At 40.9% G+C, this 12,329-nt stretch overlaps 1 protein-coding gene across 1 annotated transcript in view; it reads right to left on the reverse strand.

Annotated features, from left to right (window-relative positions):
• Positions 1-12,329, reverse strand: part of CRB1 (crumbs cell polarity complex component 1) — a 268,288-nt gene that overhangs the window by 39,116 nt on the left and 216,843 nt on the right. The window contains exons 8-9 of the mRNA XM_027122138.1: positions 6,888-7,435; positions 5,337-5,502 (exon numbers count right to left, since the gene is read on the reverse strand). Coding sequence (XP_026977939.1) covers positions 5,337-5,502; positions 6,888-7,435 — 714 coding nt within the window. The remainder of the gene's footprint in view (positions 1-5,336; positions 5,503-6,887; positions 7,436-12,329) is intronic.

Genomic DNA, 12,329 nt, shown 5'->3' on the forward strand with positions numbered 1-12,329 from the left:
CCCGTTTTGCACATAAAGAAATCGAGCACAAAGAACTCACAAGTCTAGCTTATAAGCTGGGCCTCAAGTGACACAGTTAATTAACAGTGGAGTCTGGCTTCTGAGTAAGCTGACCAGGAGGCACTTAAAAGTAGCATTCTAAATGACTGATTTACTACCTGGCAAACTCCAGTCATGTGCTGAGTCACCAATCTGTGCCTAACTCCAAGTAGCATCCTGTGGTTGGGCAAAATTATACAACCGTACCCTCTGCTCTAATATACACCCGCATACATGTGACCACATGGGACCACAACACTTTTGGGCAATCTTATTGCATTTTTCTATTAGACTGTTTTTCCAATTCCACAAGATCACTCGTTCACAGCTTGCTTTATCTCTTAAAATATCGAACCCTTTCTGTTTATGATCTCCTTTGTTACGTTCTTGAGAAAACAGGAGAAAGAAGAACTGCTTCAGTTTCCCACCGAACCTGTAAACCTAACAAATCTGGATCCACTCTGCTTTCCATTTGTTATAATGGATGCATTGTCCTTATTCTCACCTGTACAATAATAGAAAAAAGATCTCCTGTTCTCTGCCCCTGGTTCCTGACACAGGGCTTCTAAAACCCTGGTAAATTCCTAAGTGATAAGAGCACTGCACTGGGAGCATCTTTGTTCTAATGAGACAGCGACTCTGGGTGGGCTCCTAGGTGGAGCCTGGATGCAGGCTGGTCATCAGGAAGACTAAGTCATGATTAGAAGCTTGAAATTGTCAGCCCCAGCCCATCCTCTAGAGAAGGAAGAGTGCAGAAAATGGAGTTAATAACTGGTCATGCTTACATAAGGAAGCCTCCATAAAATCCCAAAAGCATGGGGTTCAGAGAGCTTCCAACTTGTTAAACATACCCACACTGGAACGGTCATGCACCCCAACTCCTCGGGAAATAATCTCCTACCCTGGGGACCCTCCCAGACCTCGCCCTATGTATCTCTTCATCTGGCTGTTCATCTGGGACCTTTATCATATCCTTTAATAAAATGGTAAACAATTAAGGGTTTCCCCGAGTTCTGTGAGCTGCTCTAGCAAATTAATTGAACCGAGGCGGGGGTCGTGGGAGCCTCAGATTTATAGCTGATCGGTCAGCAGCACAGGTGACAACCTGGGCTTGCGATTGGCATCTGAAGTGCAGTGGGGGGTCTTCTAGTGGGACTGAGCCCTTAGCCTGTGAGATCTGACACTATGTCTGGGCGGATAGTGTCAGAGTTGAATTAAATTGAGATGACCCGTAGGACACCCAGCTACTGTAGCAGAATTGCTTGGTAGGGGGACCCCCGCATATCAGGTGTCAGCAGTGCTGTTCGTGTATTCCTACTGTGGGTTTTCCCTACTCAGGTGGGAAACTGTAGGTGCTCCAGCGCACATCCAAGGGCAACTCTCCCAGTCACGCCTTGGGTCCCTTTCATTCTCACCTTTTTTAGATATTACTTCTAAACGTAATCTCTTTCTGTTCTGCATCATCATTTTCCCTCCCTTTCTGTTGCTTCCCATCAGCATAAGAATATGCTGTAATTGCTCCAATCTTAAAAAATAAAAACACAGGCAAGACCCAAGAGCACTACCCTGACCTCCCTCTACCCTGCTGCTTTCTTATTTCTCTAGTTCCCTTTCCAGCAAAACTTCTCCACATAGTTTTAGATTCACCTTGTCTCAACTTTCTCATCCCCCATTTTCTTTTTAATACCTTCAGCCTTGTTCCCCATCACATCACTGAAACCGCTCTTGTCAAGGTCATGGTGACCTCTGTGTTACTGATCCAGCAGTCAATTCTCTATTCTCATTATCTTCCAGCTTTCCGTAGAAATTGACCTTAAGACACTGTCTTTACCTCATGTGTGGGTCACCACACCCAACCTCGAACACTTTATTATACAGCCTATTCCAACCACTTCTCAGTGTCCTGGCTTCTATTGCGCTGCAGAGCAATGTACCAACCATGCCTTAGCTCAACACCTCCACGGTTACCATCACATCTAGAAAGGATTCCTAAATCCTAAACATGGCGGACAGAGTTTATGTGACCCGACCCCTAACTCTCCAATCCCATTTCCTGCCACCCTTCCTCATGCACGTACTACAGCCACAAAAACTTCTTGCTATTTTTTGAAGACGCCAAGCTTGTTCCCAAACCAGGCCTTTTACATTTGCGGTTACTTAGACACGATATTGGCCCCCGATCTTCCCATACTGGACTCTTTCTCAACAAAATATGCGCTCAGATGTCACCTCCTCCGAGATGCTTTCCCCAGCTATCCAAGTGAAAATGTTTCCCACCCCCCCGCAACCCACTCTCTTTTTAATTACTCAGCTTTATTTTCTTCATAGCATCTTGTAGCTATTTGAAATTATACTGTTAACTTTCCTACTTGTTCCTTGTCTGTCTCTCCTCACTAGAACATGAGCTTTTACGAGATCACGGAACTTCTCTGTCTAGGTTCTCACTAAACCTGATGCAGGGAACATTGCCTGGCAGAAAACAGGTGCTCAGTAAATATTACTAAATGAATAATCTATAAAAATAACTCAATCCTTAATTCTGAAAAGTGAGATAATGATTAGAAACCACAGCAGGAGTAAACTCAAGGGTATCATTCAAGTGTATCATTTGGCTGGATGAACATTTCACTTGATTTTATTGCTTTTGACTGTGGTGTTCTTTCCCAGCAAATTTGGGGTTGGGATTAGGCAGGAAAAGAGCAAGAAGTGTCTCATTACATGTTTCTGAATAAATGTTAACATGACAAATCTCATTAGCCCTCCGACTCCTGAAGGAAGAATACTGTCTGTCATGCTGTATAAACTAGGTTCATTGACCGACTGAGCACATGGAAATCACTTCTTGTGATCTGAGTGAAAACCGCAGTGCACGTTAACATTTATACTTTGCCTTTTCTTCAGGGAACTTTATCATGATAAACACACCTGTGTCTAAGGTGGGTTGTAGTTTTTAATTGTCTGTTTTCGGATAGGGTACAGAGATAGAAATGATTAAGTACTAAGGGCAAACTCGGGGTAATGCGCGAGCTATACTCTCGAGAGTATGTTATTCTAGCAGAACTATCTTCCCAACACATCTCCCTAGAAATAAATACAATAGTGTCATGAGGTCACATCAAATGAAAATTATACAAAATAGCAAAAGTGGATGCTAGGGTTTATACCTACCGGTTAGGAAAACTTCACCCCTCCTACTAATTTACATTTTCTCCCTTAAGATAAGTCATAATTAAAAAAATGTTACTGAGACTTTTTGAAAGGTCGAGGCAAACTTTTTCCACTTTCTGTAGTGGCCATGCAGTAGCAGTGAAGATCATTCACGCCTTTCTGACGTGGGGCATCCAAATCCTTTATGTGGAGACGGGGGGCAATACGCACCCAGGGTATGCTTCTTGGACCGCCACTGTTTTTAGAAACCCTATTCTTTTTTTCCCTGTGAAAATGTTCAAAATGATTTAAACCCCATTGTAGAATATAACTGGGACTGAGAACTTTAGTATTTCTGTCCAAAGATTAACAGTAAAATTAATAAGTAGTAAACTATTTTAAACAAGCAATTCAGAGGGCAGAAAAATGGAAAAGGTGCCATTAAAGTTCTGTGTCATATTAGAGGCCTGATCTCATTCTTTACGCAAATTCATCAAGCTTTATTCATGTGTGTAGCATATTATTTCTTAAATATGAAACATAAGAGTATGTGTATTCTTTTAGAAACTGCCCCCCAAGTATATACACTGTACAATACATTTCACATACCATTTTGATATATGATTTTAAAATACAGAAACATAAAAGTAACTGTATTCTCATTCTCAGTCACTTTGGGGCTTGGTTGTTGATTTGGGCCTCAGGTCAGTCAACGCCTAGCTCCAGACCATTATTTTAGTGCAGTGTTTTCCAAGGTATTTTATGTATTTTTTTAATTGTATGCAGATAATGTAATTTAAGTCTAGAGCAGTTAAGTGAAAATACTGAGCTAAATTGAAGAAAAATATATATTTATTTAACAAATATTTACTGACAACCTCCTACATGTTTGGCACTATTCTAAGTGCTAAGAGTAACGTGGGAAACCAGACAGAAAATCTCCTTCCCTTTTGAAACTTATATTCCATCAAGGAAAAGATGATGAACAAGTGAACAAATACCTGTGTAACAAAACATCCAAGGATGATTAGAGCCATGAAGAAAAGTAAAGCCAGGGAAGAGGGCACTTGGGTAGAAAAGGGAATGGAGGGATGAGGCCCTTGTGAAGCTCTGGGCTGACAGAGTTCAGGGTAGAGATGGTGATGGTGCATGGGAGCTAACTGCCGGGGTGAAAGAACACTGGACAGAAAGACATCGGATGCACATTGAGGACAACTCTTAGAGGGTTTCTCCCACTAAGAAAGGAAGCAGGAACATGGGATGGTAGCTGGTGGGGATGGGAGGGATATCAAGGGAAATAGTTTGTAATGAGTAAATTTGACAGTATGTTTATATACTGAGGGGAAAACTGATGATGCTGGCGGGTGAGAGAAAAATTTCAGAAGCAAAATCTTTGAACAAGGGGAAGAGATTAGAATTGAGTGCGAACATAGACAGTTGGCTATAGACTGAACTGTGCATTATTTGAACCAGAAGAAAAGACATACTATAAATAATAGTGTGGCTACCATGTAGACCTGTCAAAATTGTAAAGATAGTATTCAAATTGCTAACATTTGGTAAATTGTGTTCAGTAGTACTGAATTTGGGCAGGAAAACCATTCAGATTGAGGGAAATACTCATGGCCAACACCAATCGAGTGCCTACTGCGCTTGGCTCTCTACACACGAGGTCATATAATCATCACACACACACCCATAGTTACCTACTTATCAAGTAGACGTTTTATCCTTTTCTTACAGAGGAAGCTTTAGATTACTGAGACGTATGAATTGCCAGAAGCCTCATAGTTAACCAATGACAATGTGCTCACACTGGCACTTTCACTCTGTATTGCCAGTAACAAGAAAAGAAAAGCCAAACATCACCCGGTTAATTCTTTCTCTAGAAATTAGTCTTAAATGATCAAGGATCTAGGCTTGGTGCTGCTATGACCGCCGTTTCCCACTCAGAAACCCAGGGGCAGGATGAGGCTACTCTGGCTTATTACACTCCCATTAGGTTTGTTATACCACTACTCGCGCAGGGAGAAGCAGCTACACATTTCTCTGCTGAGCTGGAGTTGTCTGTATTCTTTTTCTGGGTTGACTCATGGAACAACTGAAATGCCCAGCTGAACTGGATGGTGATAAGTTTGAAGTGCACTTACATTCAAATCCTCGAGGCAGCCCCTGGCATTGGGCCCGGGGAGGGCACGGGCTGAGTTCACACCAGCGAACCTCCTGGCAAGCTTTCCCGGCTGTGTTCGCAGGGCAGGAGCAGGAGAAGTCGTCCCACAGGGAGTAGCAGATGCCTCCGTTGTGACAGGGGTTGGGCTGAGCAGACAATAAGTCAAAGGCATTAGAAGCGCCGGCAACTAAATATGGAAAAGACCCTGTTAATCTGTGAATGCTAATTTCCTACATATTTACATTTCGAACTTTTTATATCCATTGGCTGATAAATAGAATAAAACTTACTGCTACCATCGAGAGAGAGGAAAAGGGAAATAAAGAAAAATATACAATACTGATCTCCTGTAGCACAAGGAGGATTTTCAAAGGTGTAATTATATTCTCTGTAATTTATAAATTACCAGGCACTTTCACTGTCACTAATGATAGTTTGAGTTAGAGACTTTTCCTCCTGTTTTTACTGGTGAGGAAACCGAGGTCCCTTTCGTTGTCCAAGATTCTATCAACAGTCAAACAGGGAAGTTGGTACTTGGGTCCCCAGAGGAGTGACACCATCCCCCCTCCAGCTCTGCCTCTGAATCAGAAGCGTATCATAATTTGAGTTCTCACAAGGTTTCTCACAAAGTGTTCAAAACGGAAGTATTGATAAAGGAATTTCTGAGAGCTCCGTCTTTATTTATGCCCATTCCACTGTTAACATGTAATCTAGGCTAGTGACCCAACCTTGTTAAACGCCAATTTCCTTTTCTGTAAATAACATCAATGGAGAGAATAAAAATGCCTGCTTTGCACAGTAGTCCTTCCACAGAATGAAATGGATTGATCCATGGAAAATCGCACCTGGCACATTGGAGGTGCCCCTATAGTAATGCTACAATGATTCATTTTTATGTATTTAGAAGCAAGCCCAGTACATGGCAATAGTTGGAGCTCAATAAATGTTCAGCAGATAAAATGCCTTTCCTTCTTTTCCTCTGAAAGCTCATGCAGAGCTGACAAATTCACGTATTGAAGTAGCTTTCAGAAGAGCGTACAAAATATACAAAGTAAAGCATGGGCTCTGAGTAATTATATTACAGAAAATTTCAAATCCAACTCCCAGAAGGAAGTTACCTCTCAGATTTTTTCTCCTTATTGACTTAGTAGATGTTCAAAACAATGGTAGGTGGGCATTTAAGATAAAGTTAATGGTATCTTCAAAATGAATTAATTCAGTTAAACCTCTGGGATGCCATTAAGAATTTGGGAATTAAAATACAATTATTCTTAAGTCATTTGGTTGTAGAAGACGTAGTTATTTTGGTTGGTTAAACGGACCATAATGGCAATAAGATCAAGGCCACACTTTCATGGCTCAACATAAATCCCCGAGTCCTGCTGGGAAGGTATGGATGAAGCATTATTCTACAGCTAGTGGGTCAGTAACACCATATTCACATACAAAGAACAGTTATAATAAATTATCTATTTAATAAAATGAAACTTTTAGCACACAATATGGACATAGTTGGTATGAATAATCCTACCTCACACAGGTTGTCTCCGGGACAGCCTTGGGTCACATTGACAAGAACTGCATCTTGGGCTGCGTTGCTCGTTGAATTTGGAAAGAATTCCAGATTTTCGTTGTTTAACCTTATATCTTGAATACAGCCTTTGAAGAATCCACCATTAACTTCAGTCTCCTGTCTGTCAGGCAGTCCACCAATGTAGAGGACATCTCCTCTTTGGAGTCTCCACGTAGGAGCAGAAATAAATCCTAGGTTTTGTGACGACTGATACAGTTCGATTCTATTTGGCTTGATTTTCAAAGATATCAAGTGGACATTTCCATCGCTGAGAACAAATTTTACTAATGATTTGGGAGAACCTGGAGTTAGCATTGCTAGTCTGCCATGCTCTAGCCAAACACGGATGTATTGGCAAGTGTCATTTTCCAGAGCTAGGAGCAAGCCCGATGGACGATGTGTTCGAACAAACATGGAGAGCGTGAAGGCCTCTCCGTAGCTCTTGTCAAGATGGAAAGCCGCATATCCAGTGGAGTCATCTTGGCCAAATCTGCCTGCCACATACGCTTTAATAGAGGAGGAGAGACAAAGAGGAAACATCTGAAGACACACATGCATATATATATATATATATATATATATATATATATATATATATATGTATATATACATATATGCACATTCATATTTTTAAAAGTTCAAGACAGGCTTATTCAATAGAATGACAATTTGAAAAGTCATCCCTGACTTTCTGAACTTCTGAGTTTACTTTATTCTGAAAATAACTAGATTTTGGTTTATAGTTTATAGTTGAAGTTCACTGATCACAAAGAGAAAGAGAAGATTTCTGCACCGATAAACTTTTGAACCTCTTCCTCATTGCCCTAAAAAGGTGGGGCTTAAACATGGAATATCAGATACTACTGCACTCCAACTTGATTTGGAGAAATTTGGGAAGCAAGAGCTCTTCCTGCAACACATGTAAGCAGACTGAGCAATCGTCATCGCTGCTATTTGGGGCCATGCTCAAACAAATGGCATCAAACCTAACTGTTCCTTGTAAAGGACAGAAACCAAGAATTAGATTTGCAAATCCTCTTTTGGGAAGATACCCCTAATAATATTAAGAGGCAAGGCAGTTGAACAAAGGAAGAGGAGGACTCTTCCTTCTTTGGTCCTGGGTGGGTGAAGGAGAGGCATGGGGCACAAAGTACTAGGGCAAAGCTGAGTTCTGAACTCACCCAACATTTCCTGTGGACAGAGAGATTTCTAATGCATTGACGTGGCAATGCTATCGATGTGCATCACCACAAATAAACTCTTTGAGAAGTATAAAAATAAATGCGGACCTTCAAAATCATTGATGATATAGTAGGAACACAAGTTCTTGTACTCCTAAAGCTGACATTCCATTTGGGTGGAGGTTATATAGTATGTCAGGTGGCGATAGGTTCTTTGATATACAAAAACTCAGGCAGAGAAAGGGACTAGGAAGAGCTGCAGGAGGGAGTGGAGCTGTCATTTTAAATGGAGCCATCAGGGAAGAACTCTCTGAGAAGGTAATATTTGAGCAGAACCCCGAAGAAAGTAGAGATATTACTGCAGAAATTCAGGAGATAAATGATGGTGGCTTGGATCAGTGGTCATGGTGCAGATGAGGAGAAGTGGTCAGATTTTGGAAATGTTTTGGTAGAAACAAAACCAGGATTTTCTGGGGCAAGTTGCTCTCCAAGGCTTTTGGTCCAAGTAACTAGAAGCATTGAGTTTCCATTTGCAGAGATGGGGAAGAAAACAGGAGGAACAGATTTGGGGGAGAAATGAGATTCCATATTAAATTTGAGATGCCCTATTAGATATCCAGGTGGAAATTTCTAGTCAGCAGTTAGATATAGGGGTTCAGGGGAGACATTCTAGGCTAGTCACAGTAATTTTGGATTTGTCAGTGTAAATGTGGCATTTAAAGCCCTAAGATTGGAAGAGATCACCAAGAGAGTGAATCTAGAGAGAGAAGAAGAGGTCCAAGAACTGAACCCTTAAGCATCAGACATGTGGAGGTAAAGGAGATGATAAAAGAGTAAGACAGAAAGAGAACGAAGGGAGAGTGACACCCCATAAGCCTAGTAAGGAAAGAGTTTTCAGGCAGAGGGCGTATTCAACTGTGGTAACTGTTGCTGAGAGGTCAAGGCAGATGAGGACTGAAAAATGACCACTGAATCTTGCAATCTGGAAATCACTGATGAACTTGACAAGAGCATTGTCTTAAACATATTGCTATCTTCAAGTCTTCACATCCCAATCCTAACCAGAAAAAAAGCACATTCCAGCATGTTTAAATGTTGTCATATGGTTCCACTGAAGTTTGAGCAAAGGTGGGACATATTTTATTTTAGCTGAATTATAGTGAAGCTTGCTTAGGTAACCATCTGTGTTTGAAGACCTTCTGCATAAAAGTCTGCATTTTCAGAATTCTGCCTTGATTTTCGACAGGAACGTTACATTTTGAATCTGCATTTGGAGACCACCTGCTCCAGGCAACTACAGGTAGCTTTCAAAGTGCATTGTTAGATGTAACAATCCGTTTGAAGAGGCTAACATCTCTGAATGCACGGCAGCACTTTCATATGAGATAAAATGCTCAATAAGAAAATGTGGCTCTTGAAGTTCCCGAGGTTTGGGAATACGCACAGAATTGCTCTGCCTCAGGGGTGGTCCCCGCTGGTCATCCTGGGACGCCTGCAGCATCACTTTGTGGATCCAGATGAAAAGACAGACAGAACACAGAGCTGTTTCTTTTTCTCAGAAGCTTGACTCTCCAGCAGTCCTATTCTTCAGAAATCACAAGCAAGTAGTCAGAGCACACGATTTACTACATGATTTTAGAAACACCTGACGCCATATATGACTTGTCTGTGGACACGGAAAGAATGATTCTCATATGTGTTGTTGATGTGTCATGAAGAGGGACGACAAATAGGGATAAGAAATAACCAAGTTTTAATGATTGATGGACTACAACAAGAAGAAATTTATTTAGAATGAATAAAAGCTACTTGGGTCTAAGTGTACTTCATTGGTTTAGGGTGGAAAAAGCAGAAATCTGTGGCACCAAGAGGGAGAACAGCTCAAAGTGAACCAGTCATAGAATGTGGCTGCCCAAAGGTCAATGGGACATTAGGCTGCAGAATAGAAGAACATTCTCTGGAATGAGAAGGTTACAGTCCTGTGTCACTCTGCACTGTCAGGCACATCTAGGAGCCAGATAAGCAGATTTATTCCAGAGCAAGCAAGCAGCTGATAGAGTGTCTGAAAACGATGCCAGGTGGAAAACATTAGAAGAAACTGGGTGTGTTTAGCATGATAGGAGTGATGGCTTGGATGGTACAAGACACTTTTCTTCAAATATTTGTGTTCTCAAGAAGAAGACATGTAAGTAAGGTTGACATTGGCTTCAAGAGTTACAATGCTGCCAATGAATGGAAGCTATAGGTCATCATATATTATTTTAGTACAAAAAAGACAACTTCTAGGGGATTTCTGGGAAGATGGAGTGTGAGTGAGTTTCCCATTCCTGAAGGTGTGTAAGCAGAGGTTTGGGCCACTACACTTGGGTGCACAACAGTGTAAAAAATTCAGTCATGGAGTGAAGCTCCTTCTATATCTAAGAAACTCTAATTCCAAGCAGATAAGAGTGTCAAAGTTTAGATGTACGACTGAAGATAAAACATATGTCAATTGCCTCTCTTAATCAAATATTCTCTAGAAGGGACGAGGTCGGTGATACCTTTATCCTGAACAGTATCCTGGAAGCTCCACGTTCCTGGACACAGCCAGGGCGATAAGATACACCGCGACGACCCTGCAGACAGCTCTGGGAACTAAGCTTTGAGAAACTCTTTTCTGAACTCTTCTTATTTAGACACTTGGATCATTTTTAAAAAATCAACTTTAAAATATAGGAAGCCTGTCTGTCTGTCATGTTTCGTCAGCCAGCCAAATCCTCCATCCAGTCTGCTTGTTCCTTGCAATGGGTACCATGTTTGGGAAACGCTGAGCCAGGATCATGAATTGGGTGAAGTTTTTGCCTTGTACTTTTTAGCCCATCTCCTCCTGAACATCTATGTACAATGACAGGAAGATTCCAGGTTGTCCTTACAGCTTGTAAGCATCTTTTGTGATGGGAATAAACTCCCCAGCAAACATTCCTCAAAGATGATAGCAAATACAAAATACTTTAAATTTATGACTAAGAGGTGATATGAGAAATATAACTTTTCTTAAAATTATACCAAGAATTTTCAGAAAGGGACGATTTTACAGAACTTACTCCCTAAAAAGATATCTTCTGAAGCTAAGCATTTTCATGAGGATTAAACAGTTTCAAAATAGTGGAGGGGTGGGGGGCGGCCGGGGGAAAAGGAAACTGGAGGAAGAGAGGGGACAGCTAACCAATTCAGGAACTGGGCTTAAAGACTCTGTGATTTTCCAAGTTGGAAAAAATAAATTAAAGAAAACCAGAACCCACTGGATTGGCATCCCTTGAATCTATTTACCAGGACAGTTAGCATCCCCACAGTCAAGTATTAACCTCATGGGTCACTGCACTTGGAAGCTGGTCAAAATGAGTCAGCATCTGTTTGTTATTTTGTATATGTAGTAAAAATATTGCCTTAGGTCAATTAAATTTTTCTTCAAAAAGTGAACATTGCTTCAGCATAATCTCCCCTTTTCTCCTTTAAAAATATCACAAAACAACTAGCCATTCCCTTTAAAATATTACATAGAGCTAGTAGACGCCAGGCCTCATAGTCAAGCAGGTCCGTGATTTGTAATGAATATTGTGGTCAGGGGGAGACCGTGAATAGCTTCTAATAATTCTTAGCCCTTCATACACGGAGTAGGGTATAGACCAAGACTGGTTTCAATTTTACTTCATATAAAGCAAAGAAGACTATTTACCAGATGTTGTCCTATTTCACGTTACTCTCAAATCTTGGGGTAAATTACAGCTGCACTTCAAAGCAGTCTGTTGCAATTACCTTTCCAACATTTGCAATGCAAGAGAATAATAAAAAGAAACAGGTATGTATTGATCACTATCAACAGCAGTCTTTGCAACAATGTCGGAAGTAAGGATTTTGAAATGCATTTCAAACTGATTTGCTAGAGAAATTAGATCAATTAGTTTACGGCATCTACCAAGTTTCAGTGTTGTTACTTTTTTTAAACTTTTTTCTTTCTTTTTTTCCTTAGGACACATAGGTAAAATACCTGTTTTCTCCAATGCAACTCTGGAAAATACACCTTTGCATAAAATTGGTGGTTTGTAAACGTGCTAAACTTAAGCATGATTTTGGAGCTAGTGTGAACTGCATAGAGAGGAGGGCAAGGAAGTAACTGCGTACTGAGAGTCTACTATGCACGCGGCATTGTTCTAGAATTCGGCATTGACTAGTTTCATGT

The sequence above is a fragment of the Aethalodelphis obliquidens genome, unplaced genomic scaffold, assembly GCF_003676395.1.
Source record: "Aethalodelphis obliquidens isolate GAN/ISIS:26980383/991018 unplaced genomic scaffold, ASM367639v1 scaffold24, whole genome shotgun sequence".
NCBI lineage: Eukaryota > Metazoa > Chordata > Mammalia > Artiodactyla > Delphinidae > Aethalodelphis > Aethalodelphis obliquidens.